Source organism: Oryzias latipes, chromosome 2, assembly GCF_002234675.1.
Source record: "Oryzias latipes chromosome 2, ASM223467v1".
In the NCBI taxonomy this organism is placed as follows: domain Eukaryota; kingdom Metazoa; phylum Chordata; class Actinopteri; order Beloniformes; family Adrianichthyidae; genus Oryzias; species Oryzias latipes.
Window position 1 is genome coordinate 23,996,491 of NC_019860.2, and position 18,222 is coordinate 24,014,712.

Sequence of the window (18,222 nt, forward strand, 5' to 3'; positions counted from 1 at the left end):
CTGGACAGATCACCAGTTTGTCGCAGGGTCACAATCACACTCCTATACACACTCACATTGTAGAGTTGCCAATTAACCTATGAAACGTGTTTTTGGACGGTGGGAGGAAGCTGGAGACCCCATGAGAGAACCCCCACATGCACGGGGAGAACATGCAAACTCCAACAGAAAGGTCCCGCATTGTTGTTCTGGTTCAGGTCTTCTTGCTGTGACGCAAGAGCGCTAACCACAGTGCAGCCCTTCCCTTTCTGTGATCTGCATCAGTCCCTGCAGACGTTTCCTGTCCGTCTGCTCTCTATAAAGAGCCTGTGAGATCTTCAGAGACTGAAGACCTTCAGCAGCTGACGCCTCAGAGGTCCTCCTGCCTGAACCAGCGTGGGTCCAGCATCCCGTTCTGAAGCTCCTGAAGAACCAGAGACTGTGGGTGAGACCATCAGCCATCAGTTCACTCTCCAGAAAGTCTGGAGTTCCTTTCAGACCTTTCAGTTTGAGGGACTTTGAAAGTGTCCTTAGAAAACTGCTTTATCTGCTGGTTCCTTCTTCTGAACGGAGACAGACAGACGTTTAGAACAGAAGGTCCTGGTCCTTCTTTGGGGATGAAACAGGGAATTCCAGGAATGTCATGGTTTCTGCAGAAACGCCATCCATCACTGTGATCCTGGTCCCATTAGGATCTCTAGACGTGTTGGTTTCTGCTAAACGCTTTCTGGAAGAAAGTGTTGAGGATCTGCAGCTGCTTTGGTAGAAAAGTTGAAAAACCAACAGATGTTGTTGTTTCTGCTTCCAGGTGACCATGAAGATCCTGCTGAGCTGTTTGCTGATCCTCATGCTCTTTGCTGACTCATCTCAGTCTCGCAAAAGGAAAGGCAAGCCCACCCCCAAGCCCACCCCCAAGCCCACCCCCAATCCACGTTATGAAAAGTTTCGCAGGCAGCACATAGACAAAGACATGACAGACATGGTAACAATGGTAAACAACAAATGTGACTCAGTGATAAAAGACAAGAACATTTACGACAACAACAACTGTAAAAGAATCAACACTTTCATTGCCTCTGACCTGGCTGAAGTCGTAAAAATCTGTACAAGTGAGGGAACCCTAAACAGTCAAAGTCAAATGATGGAGAGCAAGAAAATGTTCACACTCATCAACTGCAAACTGAAGGACAACGATGCCAAGAAACCCAACTGCCAATATGAAGGCATTCTCCTGACTAACAGGAAGCTGTTGGTCCAGTGTGACAACAACAACCGGCCTGTTCACTTTGGTGGTTACATAGCAGAGCCTGGTTTCTGATGTCTGGATTCCTGAGGCGACAGTGAAATGTCCTGCTGACCTTCTCTGAATCCCACTGAACATCTGGCTTTACTGCAGCAGAGCCGCTTATCTAGATCAGCTGATCCTGTTCTGTGCTGCTCACAGTTTGCATTCCTGTACTCTGCTTGCTCCAACTCCAAACAAAGAGGAGTTCTGCTTTCATCAATAAAAGTATCAAGTTGACTCACAAGGACTCAGTTATTGACCCACATTTGGAATCCTGATCAGTTCAGAACTAGGACTTCTGTAGAGCCAGTATCTCTGGTCCCAATGATGGATCAATAAACCTGCAGGAATGAGTCTAAACCTTTAAACTCTGCAGAAAGCTGTGGAGGCTTAGAATGACCTCACTTCCACTAACAGATTACAATCCTGTCATTTCTAGTGGAAACTTTCCTTTTCTGATGGAAACATGTTTGACTTCCACCAACAGAAAGAAATGTCCTTCAAATGTCTCAGAAACTTATTCCTACTCTTTGCTCATTTATGTCCATAAATGTCCATTTTCTAACTAAATCCCACATGTTTCTTTATTTTGTGGATGTCAGACTAAATGTAGAAAAACAAAAAGCTCTAAAGTCCATGAATTTGTTCTCAACATCAAACTGTTTCAGTGTTAAATCTGTGATGTTTGATGTGGTTTTAAATCCTCATTGTGTGTTTTTTTCATTCATACTCTGGTATTTTAGTTCATCATTCCGTGTTTTAACATCAATGTTCCACACCTGATGCATTAGAGTTTCAGGAAGGGCGCCCTCTGCTGGCAGACTGCAGAGCTGCAGCTGCTGGATGTTCTGGACGAGCAAACAGCACCTTTAGCCAAAATAGATCCAGATGTGAGAATCAAACACTCCTCTACACACTGAAGCAAGCAGCTCTACAAAAGGTTCTGGTTCTGTTTGGAAGAGGAAAAATCCCAGCAGAACTTTAGTCATCAACAAGTTTAGGAAAACGTCTCTGCTGCAGAACACAGGAGAACCAAACCAACTCATGTGTCTGTGTGGGACTGGAAGTTCAGAAAAGTCCTCATGGCTTTGAGATGCTTTTTGGGAACAAACAGATCCCAGAGTGGAAAGCCCACACCATGACAGCACCGCCTCCTTTAAGGCTGAAAGCTACATCTCCAAAATACACTTTGGTGGCTGTTTTGGAGCAGATGAGAACTTTTTCAAACGCTAAAAACGTCTGCGGCTAGAAAAGTACAACTCTGTTGAACAACATGCTTTTATTTTGAAAATTACAATGACATGGTTTCATTTAAAGTAGATTTATACATGTGTGTATTTGTTATTTACAATGATGTTCTTATTGCAAACCTGAAAGTGAATCCTTGTAAAATGACATCATGTACAATAAAGTTTGTTAAAAAAAGCCTGAATATGTCAAAGAAAAAGAAAAAAAATATTCGGCGGGATGTTTGTGTGCATTTATACATGCCAACATATCCCATAATTTAGTTTCCACAATCTGCAGCCACAGACGGCTAACGTGCGCTGACGTCATTTCTGCTTTATAAACATAAATGTTCCTCCGCATCATTTTCCATCGGCCGACGGGAATCAAACCTGCAGGAGGCACAGCAGCTGCAGTTACCGGTGACTGCCACGAGAGGGCGCCAAACAGCTGCATATTCAAATCTGCTGCCTGGAACAAACGTCAACACTTTCCATTCAACGACCGACAAGAAGAGCATTTCAAATCTATCCAAATACCTTCTGGACTGAGACTCTGTTGGTTGTGAAGTAATTTAGAGAAGTGTTTTTGTTTTTTCTACTTTTATTATTTAGGTTTTATCAATTTGTAGGTAGATAGAAGCCTTGGCTTCACCAGACACCTTTTTCTGTTCATGTTGTTCAATGTTTATGTTGATGTTTTAAGTTTGTGTGTTTAGCATAACCCACATAAATGTCTCTCTCTCTCTCTCTCTCTCTCTAAAAAAGTTCCCGCCTTTCTGCCTCACACAATGAGAGAGGATTTTTCTGCAGCGTGTTGATCTGGAAACTATTTTATTTTGAAAAACAGACATGCTTCTTAATTATTTGTTTTATTGTGAAAGTCCTGACCAACATACCTTTTTAGTGTCTGATTGTTCAACTTTATTTAACAAATGTCCATGTCCTTCATGTTGAACGTCTTTCTCTGTCATCCATTCACTGGATTTCTGATTTCATGCTCAACATTTCAAGCTGATGTCTTTGTGTCTCAGCCTCCAGAAGGTTTCAGCACCACCATCCGGACAGCTCCCTCTGCATGTTCTCCTTTAAACCCAGCCGGGCTCCAACCAAGAGTTTGGGAAGAAATCAGGAGAAACTGGAGAACGGAGGAGGAGATCTGAGGATCTCTGCAGAGAGAAGGTGTGGAGAAAAGACAGACGTGCAATGTAGCCAGTTCTCTGACCGAGTCCTCATGAGAAACACGCTACATGTGTCAAGCAGGACAGACGTTCTCTCTGCAGAGATCCTCCGATCTCCTCCTCCGTTCTCCAGGAGCATCAAGAGGTCTAGAGTCTAACCCAAGGACGCTTTGACACATGGGAATTAAACCCAATGTGACAATCACAGGGCAACTAAAACAGAATATTCTAGAGTTTTTAGTTGAAAACCTTTGTTCCCATTTTAGATCTCTTTTTTATTGTAAAGCCCTTTGGTTCCTTCAACGAGTTGTAAAGTGCTGTATGAATAAAGTTTCATTCATTCATGATTCTTTTAATAAAATAAATAACATTATTTATGAAATAAGACAATGACCAAATAGCACTATGATTTTCAAAGACAAAAATTCAGGAAAAATATACTGATACATAAAAAAACAAACCAAAAAAAACAACAACCAATAAATAGTTGATCCTCTCCTGTCATGATCCTAATAAAGACTTTGAGGGCTCTCCTGTTGGTAGTCCAGGAGCAGAGTCCACACCGAAGGACGTGTCTCCACAGCAGCGCTGTTGATGGTCAGTGGGGGATGCTGTGGTGGTCTTCTTCTGGGGTCCGTACCCGTCTCTCAGAGATTGGTGCGCCTGTCCTCAGCCTTATGAGAGGGGGGGGGGATTCTTGAGGTGATGATGCCAACCCCAGCCCCTGTTGGCACAGAGAGGTCTTCTGTGTGTTTTTTTAGAGTTTTGGGGGCTGAAAAACTGAGCAAAAGTCTAGAAACGACATTAGAGTCCAGTTGGAGAGCGGTGAACAATGGGTCATGTGACCTGATGTCCTCCAGATCCAGCGTCTGCAGGCACTTCATGGCGGTGGATGTTTCTCTGGTACCATCATCTGGGCTGTTTGTTAGCGTTTAACATTCTCCTGCTCTGCAGCTCAATTCCGTCAAGTTTTCGTGTTTAAAAGATGACGATGTCGTTTCTAGCCTAAATCTAAAAACCTGTGGGGTTTTCTAGGACAGCGGCATTAGAAATTGACCTCTGAGATGTGGGCGGGACCATTGGCACGGAGTGATACTGGCCCCACTTCCCATCATCCTCTTGTTTACACCAGAGGTGCCCAAATCCAGGCCTGGAGGGCCGGTGTCCCACATGTTTTCCAACCGTCCTGCCATTATTGGATAAACACACCTGATCAGGTGATCAGCAGCAGATAAGGCAGGGTTGGATTTGGGCGCCCCTAGTTTACACGCTCTCTTGCCAGCTTACAGCCACACCCCCAACCCAATGCTATTGGTGCAATGTCGTGTTTATCCAGCCGAACAGTTTAGATCCAGATTCCAGCTCAGACCAGGAAAACTAAGACCTGCAATACTCAGAAATGCAGTTTAAAACTGACATTTTTTGAACGTATGACCTCCAACATCAGAAATGGTTATTTATTTATTTATTTTTTGGGTATTTCTTTGGTGAATTGAACTGACTGACTTTTGTCGATGCTCCAAACGCATTTTTGTTGTTTTCACTGACAATGACAAAATAAATGAATCTCGATCTTGAAAAATGCCACAGGAACATGTTCAAAACATGGAGGTGGGTCTTGAGGTTCTGAGCAGCGCTGTGTTCTGGTCCAGCCGCCCTGCGTGGGTCAGTCCCAGAGGCAGCAGGCCCGCCGGGCTGGAGGAGCAGATGTTTTCTGTTGTTCAGCTTCAGTTTCTCAAACAGAGAGTCAGGAACACATGAACTCCTGTCTGTTCTGGACGCCAGAATTCTTCCCTTCTGGATCGGCCGGTTTTGTCTGCTTTGGGGAAGAATCTGCTTTGTTTGCAGACTATCGTCTGTCAGAATGAAACTGAGCGCGCTCAGATGTTCTCCTAACAACCGTTAGGGGCCGTCAGCGGGACGCCGAGGCTGGAGTCTGTTCCTTTAACAAACCACAGTTCTGCAGGTTGGTTGATGGTTTTATGGTCATTAAATATATCAAAAATCAAAAATGTATTTTCTTCTGAGCACTGAGAGCATCTCAGATTTAAATGAAGACTTCCTGAAGGGTCATGGGGTCAAGAGAAACCGTGTCAGTAATGACTAGTTTGTGACTGAGGAGCCAGAACGTGTTAAATGAAGAAACCAGGTTGTTATGAAGAGTAGCAGCCTCAAACAACATATTTTACTGACAGACAATTTCATTAAACTCGAATATTTGGCAGAAAAGTCCAAGTCCAAATCCAGAAGCATCCCTACGTAAAGACAGCATGGTCACAGTGAAGCTAAATCAGTCATTAGAGGATCAACTGTAGTCCAGATTTACCAAAATAAGAGTCTGCTATATCAGTTCCTTTTACTTATCAGGTATTGTGCCAAAATATGTCTAAATTATTTCCTATTGTTTCAAATGTAATGGAAAGTAGAACCTTGTGGTGTAAATGAAATGCCAACATCTTTGAATGAATAAAACAAATAAAACATTTATGGTAAACCTGATGGTTCAGTGAAAGCTAATATTAATAACATTTCCACCTTTTGATGTCATGAACCTGAAGTGAGTCGGTCTGCAGCACAGATTTATGAAAGAGAAGAGCCTAAATCTTATGTTTGCTGATCCGTTGTCGGATTTCTGTTCTGCTTCAGTGAATTTTTAAAAACCAGGTTTGAAGGTGAGTTAGAAAATATCCCGTCTCTGCCTGTTTATGTGCGGAAATGCATGAGATTCCTATGCAGAGAGAAAAGGTTTGACTCCACCAAAGAAAGCGAAAGGGAACATTTCATGCCGCCGCAGGGCAGGAAAGGAGTTCACGTTTGGGTTGGTGTCATTTCTGATCAGACACTCGATTCTGAGCGGTCAAAGACTTAAGATGAAGATGTGTTTTTCCTTTAAGTGTTTTTTGGAGAAAACCGGAAGAATCTGTTGTCCTTTTAATTCTAGAAGCTTGAAGTGCTTCAGCTTCATCCGGTGAATCTTTTGCACATTTGAAAAACTGTGTTTGCTCTGCAGACGGGCGGTTTCTGCTCTTCAAGAAGCTCTAAAGAAAACAGAGCTCGCCTAAAAATAATCTTCTGAACAAAATCCCTAGAAAGTGGTTCTTTATGATCTATTTATGCAGATCTGAACAATAAATGTTATAAAAGATCCAAATCTGGTTCCACACAAACTTTAAAAGGGGGAAAAACAGGCTAAAAAAGCTGTTAGATAAAATTACCCCTATTATTGGCCCATTAATAATAATTAGTAGTTCATATTTTGAAGTTTTATGCTCCTAATCCTAGTTTATCTTGAATAAAGTGACACAAAACTAGAATAAACAGTGGAAATGACTCCTTTTAGAACAAAATGAGAATCTTAAGTTGGCTTAACTAGCAATTATTCTTATAAATAAATCTTCATTTTTGTTTCCAAAAAAATGCCAATTAATGGCTAAATAACCTTATGGAAATTTAAATAAACATCTTAAAGTTGAACCAAAATTACAGAGAAATTTGAGTTTTCTTGAGTCTTTAGTCGAGTTTTTCCATTGTCAATTATTTCTATGGACTCATTTTAATATTAATTTGCTCTTAGCTCTTTAAGGAACAAAACTCTGGACTGTAAAAGTCAAAACAACAAAGTTTCAAATCTTTAAGAAGGTCAAGTAGACGGTCCAGAAACCTGAAGAACTCTGAATAAATGGACCTATTCTTGTGTGGAAATCACAGATTTGATTTGATTTCAAGCATTAATTGTAGTGGATCTGCTGGTTTGTATCCTTGAAAGCAGAAGAATCGCTTTTCTCTGCAGACTGTCCAGGTTTGTCAGCATGAAACTGAACCAAATCCTCTTCTGACAGCTTTCTCTTGACGTCTTTCAGCAGGATTGACGCTGAGGCTGGAATCTGTTCGTGTCAATCAAACCACATTCCTGCAGGGCGGTTTGACGTTTTTCAGTCATTGTAGTGTTTGATTTATGGCTGTAAAAAGCGAGTTTTCTTTAGGACAAACTGGATTTTCTTCAAGACCAGAGGTCTGGATCTGCAGGTCTGGATCTGCTCTTGGGGCTCCATAGGTCTGAGTTTTAAAAAGTAACTGTAAAGTAAGAAGTAAGTAAGCAGTACTGTCCTTCACAAACACTGGATTAGAAACTAAATTTCTATTTTTGAACAAATCAAATGATTTTAAGAGCAAAAAAAAAAATCAAATACATCTTTTTTTTTAACTCTATTGGGATGAGCCTAGGGTGTCTTTTATTTTGAAAGGAAGTCGTGTAAACCTCTGTGAAAAGTAATAAACTATTTCATATTTTGAAAAAGGCTTTTTTTCTCTTGAACTTTAAAGAGAAAATAACAACAGTTCATTTTAAATTTACTATAAAGTGACACAAAAACGAATCAGTGTCTTGTGTTTTTGCAGACAAGACCAAACTATTGTAGCCTATTTTGTCTTTAAATGCAAAAACAATAAAGATTCAAACTGTAATTGTGCTTTTATTTACAGTCAGAGAAACTACAGCTATAGTAAAAATAATTTTCCACGTCTCATTCTAATCTGAACTAACTGAATTTCATCTTTCAGATGATGTGAGAGTTCATAATTCACTCTGAGCTGACAGGATTTGACCACATTTGGAAACTTTTCTACATAAATCAACCACAGACGGTAAAAGAATAAATAATCTGAACGTTGTTGGACTTTAGAAATGCATCAGATGAACTCTAAGCACTGAGAAATGAGCACAGCCCGTACTTTCTATAGCCACCTGAAAAAGTCTAAAACCATTTCTTCAAGAAGATACCCTCATCTTCTAACATATATGTGAACTTTTTATTCATTTTCTTTTCAGTTTGTTACTTTATATCTGAAATGTGATTCATATATTTGCATGTTTTATCTCATTCTCTTCAATAAATCAAATCATTATTGGTTCATGTGTCGGGTTTTTGCTGAATTCCATTGTGCGCGGCTGATCTGCTTTAATAAACAAGCTAAACATTGTCAGAACAATTCCATAGTAGCACCTTGTAGCACTTGGTTACAGGAAAAACAAAGGTGTTTCTGTTTCCTATTACTTTTCTAACAGTTACTTCCAACAACCCTGGTTGTGTAGAACTATTAACATACACATATAATGTAAGTATTTTGACCTCTTGTCACTTTAACCCTTTATTGAACACATTTTTTTTACTTAAGTAGCATGAGATAACTTTTTATCATAACTTCTGACCTGTAGTTCCTCATCATTCCACTAGGGGCAGTAGAATAGCTTTTCCTGCTCATTTGAAAAGAGCAGCTGCCATGAAATCTCAAACTTATCTAATTATTCTTTCTTTTTTTTTAAATTACCACTTGGTAAGCTAAAAGAATGCAAAATATTTAAATAAGTAAAACTTTATAATACAGTTACACCATGAAAAAAATGTGTTGATCAAATGTGAGACAGTGGGTAAAGAAGGTGATTTGTTTCTAAACTGTTGTGAATATTTTTGCATCTTAAACTAACATTGTTGTAAACAAAAACTTGACAAATCATCCAGCATATATATATATAAGCTGCAGTTTTTGTTCAAAGGTCATTGAGACTGTGGATTATTTAACTGAGGAGTCACATAAAAACCTTTTGAGAAGAGTTCTGCTTTTGGAAATCTTCCAAAATTGCAATTCCAGTTCATTTAGATGCAAAAAATGTTTTATTCGGGGTGCTAACATCTAATAGACCAGTAAATATTGTTCTTAATGTCCGTACATTGCAAGGAAATTTTTATATTCACAAAAAAAAAAGATTTTGAAGACTAAAGACCTTTTTAATACTTTCCATAAAGAGCTCTATTTTTATTTTCAATCACTCAATGATATGAAAAAGAAGAATGGCTTGAAATTATTTGGTTTTGTAAAGAAATATAAACGTAAAAATTATTAAACAATTTGGAATGTTTATATTTTGTAGTTAAAAAATCTTTTTGTGTGTGTGTATTCTGTTTATTATTTTCCTATTATGTTCTATATATGCTGTTGATGTTAGGTTATGGTGATCGTTATTCCTGGTAATGTTGTTATTGTTGTTCAAAGTAAGGTAAATCAATCGTTTATTTAAAAAAGGGGGGGGGGTCATCCAGCATATCATAATTGATACTATCTACATCTCGTAAAAATATTGAAACTTTTACATTAAAAATAAAAAAACATTAATTTACAAAGAAATTAATTTGTATTCTGTGGCATATGTGTAATGCTTTGTATGCAAAATGCAATGCATTAATTGTAGGTTCTCCTCAGTGCAAGTAGCCATCTCTTCTGCAGGCAGTGTTTTAGCCACCTAAATCTGACGGGGTCCTGAAGACTCTGTTCGCGGAAGCAGCGGGCGGAAGTAGCTTGGACGGTGTCGTTTGTGAAAGGAAGGGAAAACTGCAGAATTTGACTGAAAACGCGACCAAATCGCTGCTTTTTTCTGCCCCCATCCCTCCTCGTCACCGTGAGCGGCAATGATCCTGTTAGAAGTCAACAACCGCATCATCGAAGAGACGCTGACGCTGAAGTTTGACGGCGCATCAAACGGGTGAGGATCTTTGTTACACCTGGCTAGCTCGGCTAACTGAGCTAGCTTCCGCATTTCCCCCCAAAGGCACGTCTTTAAATAACAGTTGATGCAATACACCACCCTGCCGCTGATCAAAACTGGCTTCTATAGTCCTATTTAGATTTTTTTCGTTACATGCTAACGCTGGTAGCTACTTCTGCCTTCTTGGTTGCCTCCAGCTGGGGTGTGACTGACTGACTGCGCTGGGCGTGCATCACCGTGTTTGTAACCCCATTTTTTTAGTCCCTCCCCTAGCGCTTTACCTAGTAATCATTTCATTTTGTTTTTATTTTTTTTCATTGCCTATAGTTATTATTTTTAAACGTGTAATTTCCTGCTCTGAGTCTGTTTTGTGCAAAATGGAACTCTGTAAAGGCATACAGAATTTATTAATATTATCTGCAATAAACCTTTTTGTTTTAATTACTTCTAATTGAGTCAATAATCTCAGAATATACGTTCCCCCCGTAAAATCACATATTTGTATTTTCCCCACATATTTTTAATTACATTAAAGCGCTGTTTTTTTTTTACTTCCGCATTCCTGCTTCTGCTGCTTCCGCCTGCAGCATCCAAACATGAACAAGTCCCTGCAGGATCCCCGCTAAAACAACACAGTCTGACAGATGAAACATTTGGGTTTTGGCCTTTCTGGGGTTTTCTACCATTTCTAGTGTGTTAGTGCATTTAATAAAATGTGTGAAGTAATTTTATACCTGGAAAACAGACTTTATATTTTTAACCCACCGTGGAAGTGTATTGTATAAAAAAATGATTACAAACTAATTAAGGTAATTTCATGAAAACTATAGGATGACCTGCAATTAAAAGTTGAAAAGCCTCGATGTGTCACATGATCGTCACAATATCGCCCTCTGTTATGTACTTCCTAGTTGACTTTATCCACAAACATCTCAGAGCAAAACGTTGGAGAAGTTTCAGTTATTATTACCGGATTGAAGAGTTCATTTCTGTTTGTGGTGATGCTGAAAATGAAGTAGTCAGTCTCTGTTCTGAGCTTTGAGGTTTGATGTGAAGCTGCAGAATCAGACCCAGGGCTCCAGACTAACTTTTTTCACTAGGAGCCCTGTGGCCCCCAACTGAAAATTTTTGGGGCACAACCAGAAAATTTAGGGGCGCATACTGTAAATCAACATGCTAACCAATCTACTAATTTCCACTGTATTACGAATAAATACTTTAATAATAGATGCAGAAATTACAATGTGCTGTTTTAAATTCAGTGTCACATTTTATTCTGCACTTTTGAAGATGCAACAACGAGGTAAACTGACATCGCCATCGCTGTCATGACAGTACAAATAGTAAAGAAAATACCATACATTCAGAATAAAAAAAAAGTTTTTAGTAACAAAGTGATTACCGTAGTAACCTTTCGGTCATTTCACAGTTTCAAACAATACTTAAATGTATGTAAACATTAGGGGATGGAAATTCATGTTGGTGACACCAAATAGGTGCAGCCAAGATGCACAATAAGTGTGTTTGAGATCACCCAGGTGGACTCAACGCTGCACAGATCACCTGGTGTGAGATGTATATTTTTGTTTTTGCTCTAACATCACCTGTCAATCAAAACAAAAATATCACCAGAAAGGGGCGGAAGCAAGACCCCAACCTGAGGGAACGCAGATAGAAACTTAGTACTGAACTGACTGAAAGCTGCCCTACAGACTACAAAACAATGCATTATGGGACATGTGTCCTTATGGGTTTTTTGTAGTTCACTGATCAATTAAAATAATTTAATACCAACTGATTAAAAAAAGGCTACATCCATTACAAAACATTAAAATAATTATAAAAGATGTAATATCACAGGTCATACTTAGGGGGAGAGGCATATTAAAAGTAAATTGAATGTTAAGGACTACAACTTCCTGTTCTCCTTCAGTCTCGCTGCAGCTTCGCCTTCATTTTTTCATTTCATTTTTTCTTCGTGTTCTTTATGTTTCAGAACCAAACCAGAAGCTGTCGATGTGACTTTTGCAGGTAAACCTTTCCTACTTCCTGGTTTCTGTCCTTACATTTCTCCTCTGCAGAGCGGTTGGAGTTCCCAGAGAACGTCTCTGAATCTTTAGTGCTGAAAGCTTCACAGGTTGTAGTTCTGGAAGCATCTTCTTCTGGTTCTGCTGGTTGCTGTGACTCGTGCGTCTGCAGTCGTGCATGAGGACTTTGTTTCTTTAGCGTTACTGAGTCCAGAGGAAACCCTTCCAGCACGACTAACGCTGCTCTTCACTCCTGCAGACTTCGATGGCGTCTTGTACCACATCTCCAACCCCAATGGGGACAAGACCAAACTGATGGTCAGCATCTCCCTGAAGTTCTACAAGGAGCTGCAGGAGCACGGCGCCGATGAGGTACACGAGGAGCCCAGCAGCTCACAAACATCCTTTAAGAAGGAAATCTAAAATAGCAAAAAGGCAGAAATCAGAAAAGGTTAGAGGTCGGCTAAAGCTGAGGAACCTCAAACGAAACATCCAGCTGAGCAGAAGAAGTTTAAATCTGACCAATCAGACGATTGTGACAAAAATCCACCTTAAAAGCAGAGATGTTTACAGCAGAGGAGTGCTGAAAGGGTCTTACTGATTACAGACTCAACATCTTTGGCTCATAGTTTCCATTTTTATAGAGCTGAAACCAAATTAGAAAATCTGGTTTTTAAAGTTTACTTTCTTCTGTTTAAACATATAATATATAAAAACCCAGCTTTTCCTTGCAGAACTCCATCAATCATTTTATTTTTAGAGGATCTTGACATTCAAGACATGGATAAACATGGTTTAAAAAAATATAATCCTAAAAAACAATCAATTAAAAACATCAAATCAAAGGATAAACATGAAAAACTCTGTGGCTTCTGGTTTCAGAGACTATTCAGCAGAACGATAAACCGTCAGCTAATGAAACCAATTCTATAAATGTTGTGCTTAAAATATGAGTTTCCACACAGAACAGAAAAACAAAGTTAAAACCTCACAAAGGAACAAGCAGCAACAAGTGAACCAAGACCAGAATATTTGCTGAGGGAAGTTAGAAACTCTCTGAAGAGGCTCTTCCTGTCAGCAGATAAAAGCCCACAGAAATGTGAAATTCTCCTCTGAATTCATATTTATCCAGCAGAAGTTCTGTATTCATTCACTGCAGCCGCCCTGCTGCCATGTAAGGAAGAAAGCAGACGCTGAAACAGGAAGTGAGTCACCTCAGCACAGGAAGTGCCGGCTGAGAGCTGCGCAGGCGCTCTGCTGGCGGTTTGGCTGCCGTCCAACGTTTTCCCACACAGCTTAAAGTGAAGGAATGAAAAAAAGAGCAGCAGACGTTGGTACAGGATGAGGAGGAGGAGAAGCTCGTCCCTCAGCCAGAGCGTCTTATTTTTTTAAAGATTCTGTCTGAGAATCTTTCTGTAATTGAGTTTCATGTAAGGAAGCAGACGTTTTAATGATGGTCGTGACATTAAAAAAAGCAAAACCCACAATAAACTGCACGAAAAACACAATTAATTCCACAAAAATTTGATTGGATTTGAAATGGTTTATTTCAAGCAATCAAATAAGAATAATGCTCAAAACACTACGATCAGCAGTTATACATTTATATAAATATACATATCAAATAGTTAAACTTAAATAGTCTTGTTCTACCGTAACCATTTTATGACATTATTTATCATAATCTGGTTCATAACTTTCATCAGACAGAATTAAGAATCCTTAAGTATCAATAAATCACATAACAAAGAAGAATTACTTCATTATTATGTAAAAAATAGACAAAACTATATTATGGAAATCAACATAGAAAATGCAGATCAGTTATCTAAAATATATTTGGATTATTTTCATTAGAAAAATCCTGACTAAGATTAAAAAATACATGCAATTACTTAAGCAATTGTATAATTATAATTATAAGGTAATGCTGTGAAATAAAGAAAATTGAGAACAAAGTGTTTTTATGTCTTATAACATAGATTAAATGTGCATAAATAGAATAAAAATGTACACATTTTTCTAAAAGATCTAAAACAAGAAATAAAAATCAAAACAATTCAAAAATCTATTTGAAAAACTCGTCTTTTGTGTGTTCAGCTGCACTTTGTGTCCTCTTCCCTACATGGACAGAAGGCAGCAGCTGAGCTTCATTCTGTTCCACAAACACCTGAATTTTACATGACGTTTGCTGTAAAAACAGAAATCTCTCAGGCAAATCCAGGTCTCTGATTGGTCAGAGTTCCACGGGGTGATAGATTCCTGAGCCCGGTGTGGGTTAAAGCTCTGTAGTCATGGAAACGGAGGAGGGGAACTGAAATGACTTTATTTGTTCATCAAACATGGACAGAAATGGAGAATCATGAAAAGCATTCAGTGAATGACAGCCATGAATTCAGAGAGGAAGGTGAACCCTCATCTTCCTCTCTTGTTTCGGTCTGTTTGGCTGCAGATCCATTTTCTCTTCTTCCTCTGTATTATTATTATAATTAAAGCTGAATAACATGATGGGGCGTCGTTCCCTAAAGCCCACATCTCTTCCTGATTTCAGCTCCTCAAGAGGATCTATGGGAACTTCCTGGTCTCAACAGAAGCCGGTGAGTTCTTACAGTCCGTGATGAAGGTCTTCGTCTGTCTTTGCTCGCCCTTTCAAGCCGCCGGCACTAACGGCGCCCGCCGCTGCTGCTTTCAGGCTACAACGTGTCTCTGCTGTACGACCTGGAGGCCCTGCCCGCCAACAAAGACGACGTGATCCACCAGGCGGGGATGCTGAAGAGGAACTGCTTCGCCTCGGTGTTCGAGAAGTACTTCAAGTTCCAGGAAGAAGGCAGAGAGGGCGAGAGCAGGGCGGTGGTGCACTACAGGGACGACGAGTCCATGTACGTCTGTGTGTGGAACATGCTTAGAGTTCACACGCCGTGAAGACGTTCTCTGTCAGAAATGTCCCTAAAGAACTGGTTGTGACAAATTCTCCATGGCTGCTTCAGGTATGTAGAGGCCAAGAAAGACCGGGTGACGGTGGTGTTCAGCACCGTGTTCAAAGACGACGACGATGTCATCATCGGGAAGGTCTTCATGCAGGTCAGTGGGGGCGGGGCCAGATCGCAGGAAGTTAGTCATCTGGGTGTTTTCAAAGATCCTTTTACTGGTTTTACTTCTCTTTAAAGACCCACTCCAATGAGGTGCTGCTGTTTGAACACGTTCTGGTAGCGTTTTTCCCCACAATGGAGGAAAAGGAATGAAACTGGGATGAACCCTGCATTTCTGAGTGTTTCTTTATTTAAATCTTTGTGAATCAGGATGAAAAAAAGCCATTTGAAAAAGCTCTTAGTTGTGTACAAACACCAATTGGCCTCCACAGTCTTCCTGCTCTGCTCCATTCTGATCATCCACCTGCAGACCAACAGATCCATGAACGTCTTTGTTTTCCTGCTCTGAGCTGGAATCTGGATCAGAACCGGACGGATGGATGGATGGATCTGATGTTGCTACCGCTAATGTCAGGTTGTGAGAGGCTGTAAGCTAGTGGGAACAAAGGGATGATGGGAAGTAGTGGCAGGCTTACTCTGCAACAACAATTCCTCCCACAACTCAGAGGTGAATTTCTAATGCTGCTCTGAAGAGACTCTGTGCCCTAGAAGCCACACAGGTTTTAATTTTTGGATAAAAACGGCGTCACCATCATCATCATCATCAGAGCTGAAATTTCAACCCAAAAGAAGAGGAAGTCATTAAAGTTCAGTGATTAGTTCAGAGCAGATCCAGAAAGTTCCTGAATGAAAATGTTCTTTGACAGCAGCAGCTTTGTTTGGGTCGGCAGGAACAACATTCATGTTTGTGGTTCACACTTCATTACTGAAAATTACTTTTGGTTTTTAAAATCTTTCTTAATTGTTCTGATTTGAATAATGTTTTTGCATTATGATTTTTTTTTTAAATGCGTTTGTACTTCAGGGCCACCGTAGTTAACTCTGTAAGTAGTTCACACCTAAGTAACACGGACTCCTCAACACGCCGTAAATCTTCAGCTGTTGACCCGATCCCCGTGAATCAGCTGATTCGGGGAAAAGCTTCAAATTTGTGGCCCTGTTGAGCCGTGATTTGCCAGAGGCTGATGAGAACCTGATGGAGGACGCGTAGAAAGGACCCACTGGATGTTTCTGCTTCCAGGAGTTCAAGGAGGGCCGCAGGGCCAGCCACACGGCCCCCCAGGTGCTCTTCAGCCACAGGGAGCCTCCTCTGGAGCTGAAGGACACGGACGCCGCCGTCGGGGACAACATCGGATACATCACCTTCGGTGAGCTCCGGGCGCCGCTCGGCCCGCTTGACCTCTGGTAACCTTTGACTGACGCTGGCCGTCTGTCTGCCGCAGTGCTGTTCCCGCGCCACACCAACGCCAACGCCAGAGACAACACCATCAACCTCATCCACACCTTCAGGGACTACCTGCACTACCACATCAAGTGCTCCAAGGTGAGCGGGGGGGCGGGGTGGGGGGACACCTGTGTGAGGTGGGGGCTCCGGTCTCTGATCTGTCGCCTCCCTCCAGGCCTACATCCACACCCGCATGAGGGCCAAAACCTCCGACTTCCTGAAGGTGCTGAACCGGGCTCGACCCGACGCCGAGAAGAAGGAGATGAAGACCATATCGTGAGTTGAAAGCAGAAACTCCAAAGATTGAAAGGACCAAGATGAGCATTTGAGTTCTGGAGAACATCAGCTGGACCTCATTTCTGTGTCTGATTCCTACATTTCTAGTTTCTGACCCAGAATGCTGGAATAGAGGAAGAGTTTGTGCTGATTTACCGCTAACCGTCTGCTTTGTCATCTCTGTTTCCAGCGGAAAAACCTTTTCCCGTTAAGGCCGACCCAAACGCTGAAGCTCGGCGCCGCGTTGGACTCCTCCACACGTTTCCTCCCAAAAAGCCTCCATTCTCTCCTCTGTTTGACGCTCCGTCATGTTAACGCCAACATGGAAAAAGGCTCATGAAAAATGGAAAAAAGGGCATTTTCTGCTTTGCTTAGCTAAAGAGAATTATTAGTCATAAATAGATTATAAATATATATATATATATGAACATTTTTGATAGGAATTTCTCCTCCATTTGGTACTGGCTCGCCCTTCAGCCCTGAACACACGGGTCCATGTGTGTGAGAGGATTTCCTCTCTGTGCTTTCATGTCGTCTGAACTGTTGGTCCAAAATAAATCAGAAGAAAATTCTGGCTCCTTTCAACTCCTTTGATGCCTCTTTCCATTCAGGTTCTGTGTCACAAATTCCATCTTTTTCAGCTGCTCCTGATTTACCACAAATTAAAGAAAGAAATCCTCGGAAATGCACTTTGAAGCTTAGAATCAGAATCAGAATCAGAAATACTTTATTGATCCCACACATGGGAAATTTGTTCGTTACCATAACAACTGACAGGAAAAAAAGAGTAAGAATAATATAAATAAAAATAAAAAAAGAGAACAAGGAAAATGTGGTATAATTTAAAGAGCTATTTACATAACAGTGCAGGTAAAGAGTTGTGCAAAAGAAATGTGCAAAATAAAGAAAAGAGAAAAAAAAAATGTGCAAATGTTATCTTCTGCATTGTGAATTATTGAACAGGGTTATCGTATTTGGCAGGAAGGATTTCTGGTACCGGGCAGTTTTGGAGCGGAGCTGTCTGAGCCTTCTAGAGAAGGAGCTCCGCTGTTTGTCCAGAACAGGGTGGAGAGGATGCTCTGGGTTGTCCATGATGGATAAGAGCTTGTTCAGTGACCTCCTCTCCATCACCTCCTTAGTTCTCTTTATAAATGTCCATCATGAGAAAAATCATAAAAGAACATGATGGAAAACACCAAAATCAGGATTTTCTTTGGAGCAGGTCCAGATTTAATTCAACCTGAGGACATTAAACAACATTAAATCACAAATGTAGACATAAATGTATAAAACTAAAGGTATTTGACATTTTTTTTGTTGATAATTGGAGCAT

General features: G+C 40.5%; 2 protein-coding genes across 2 annotated transcripts; both read left to right on the plus strand.

Moving 5' to 3' along the window:
* Positions 1-793: 793 nt before the first annotated feature.
* On the plus strand, positions 794-1,297 carry rnase4 (ribonuclease A family member 4). Its single transcript, XM_023949873.1, has one exon. It carries the CDS (start codon positions 794-796, stop codon positions 1,295-1,297), a length of 504 nt encoding a protein of 167 aa, XP_023805641.1.
* An 8,686-nt stretch (positions 1,298-9,983) lies between these two features.
* On the plus strand, positions 9,984-17,474 carry arpc2 (actin related protein 2/3 complex subunit 2). The gene is made up of 10 exons (XM_004066628.4): positions 9,984-10,209; positions 12,209-12,243; positions 12,499-12,611; positions 14,791-14,836; positions 14,932-15,118; positions 15,227-15,320; positions 16,410-16,536; positions 16,612-16,712; positions 16,789-16,889; positions 17,080-17,474. Exons 1-10 carry the CDS (start codon positions 10,136-10,138, stop codon positions 17,099-17,101), a joined length of 900 nt encoding a protein of 299 aa, XP_004066676.1. The 5' UTR covers positions 9,984-10,135; the 3' UTR covers positions 17,102-17,474.
* Positions 17,475-18,222: the final 748 nt, after the last annotated feature.

Excerpts from the sequence above, each read along its gene's own strand:
- arpc2 (XM_004066628.4), top strand. The coding sequence starts at position 10,136 with ATGATCCTGTTAGAAGTCAACAACCGCATCATCGAAGAGACGCTGACG. Across the intron at positions 15,119-15,226 it reads TACAGGGACGACGAGTCCAT|GTATGTAGAGGCCAAGAAAG; the intron begins GTACGTCTGTGT and ends TGGCTGCTTCAG. Across the intron at positions 16,713-16,788 it reads ACCACATCAAGTGCTCCAAG|GCCTACATCCACACCCGCAT; the intron begins GTGAGCGGGGGG and ends GCCTCCCTCCAG.
- rnase4 (XM_023949873.1), top strand. The coding sequence starts at position 794 with ATGAAGATCCTGCTGAGCTGTTTGCTGATCCTCATGCTCTTTGCTGAC.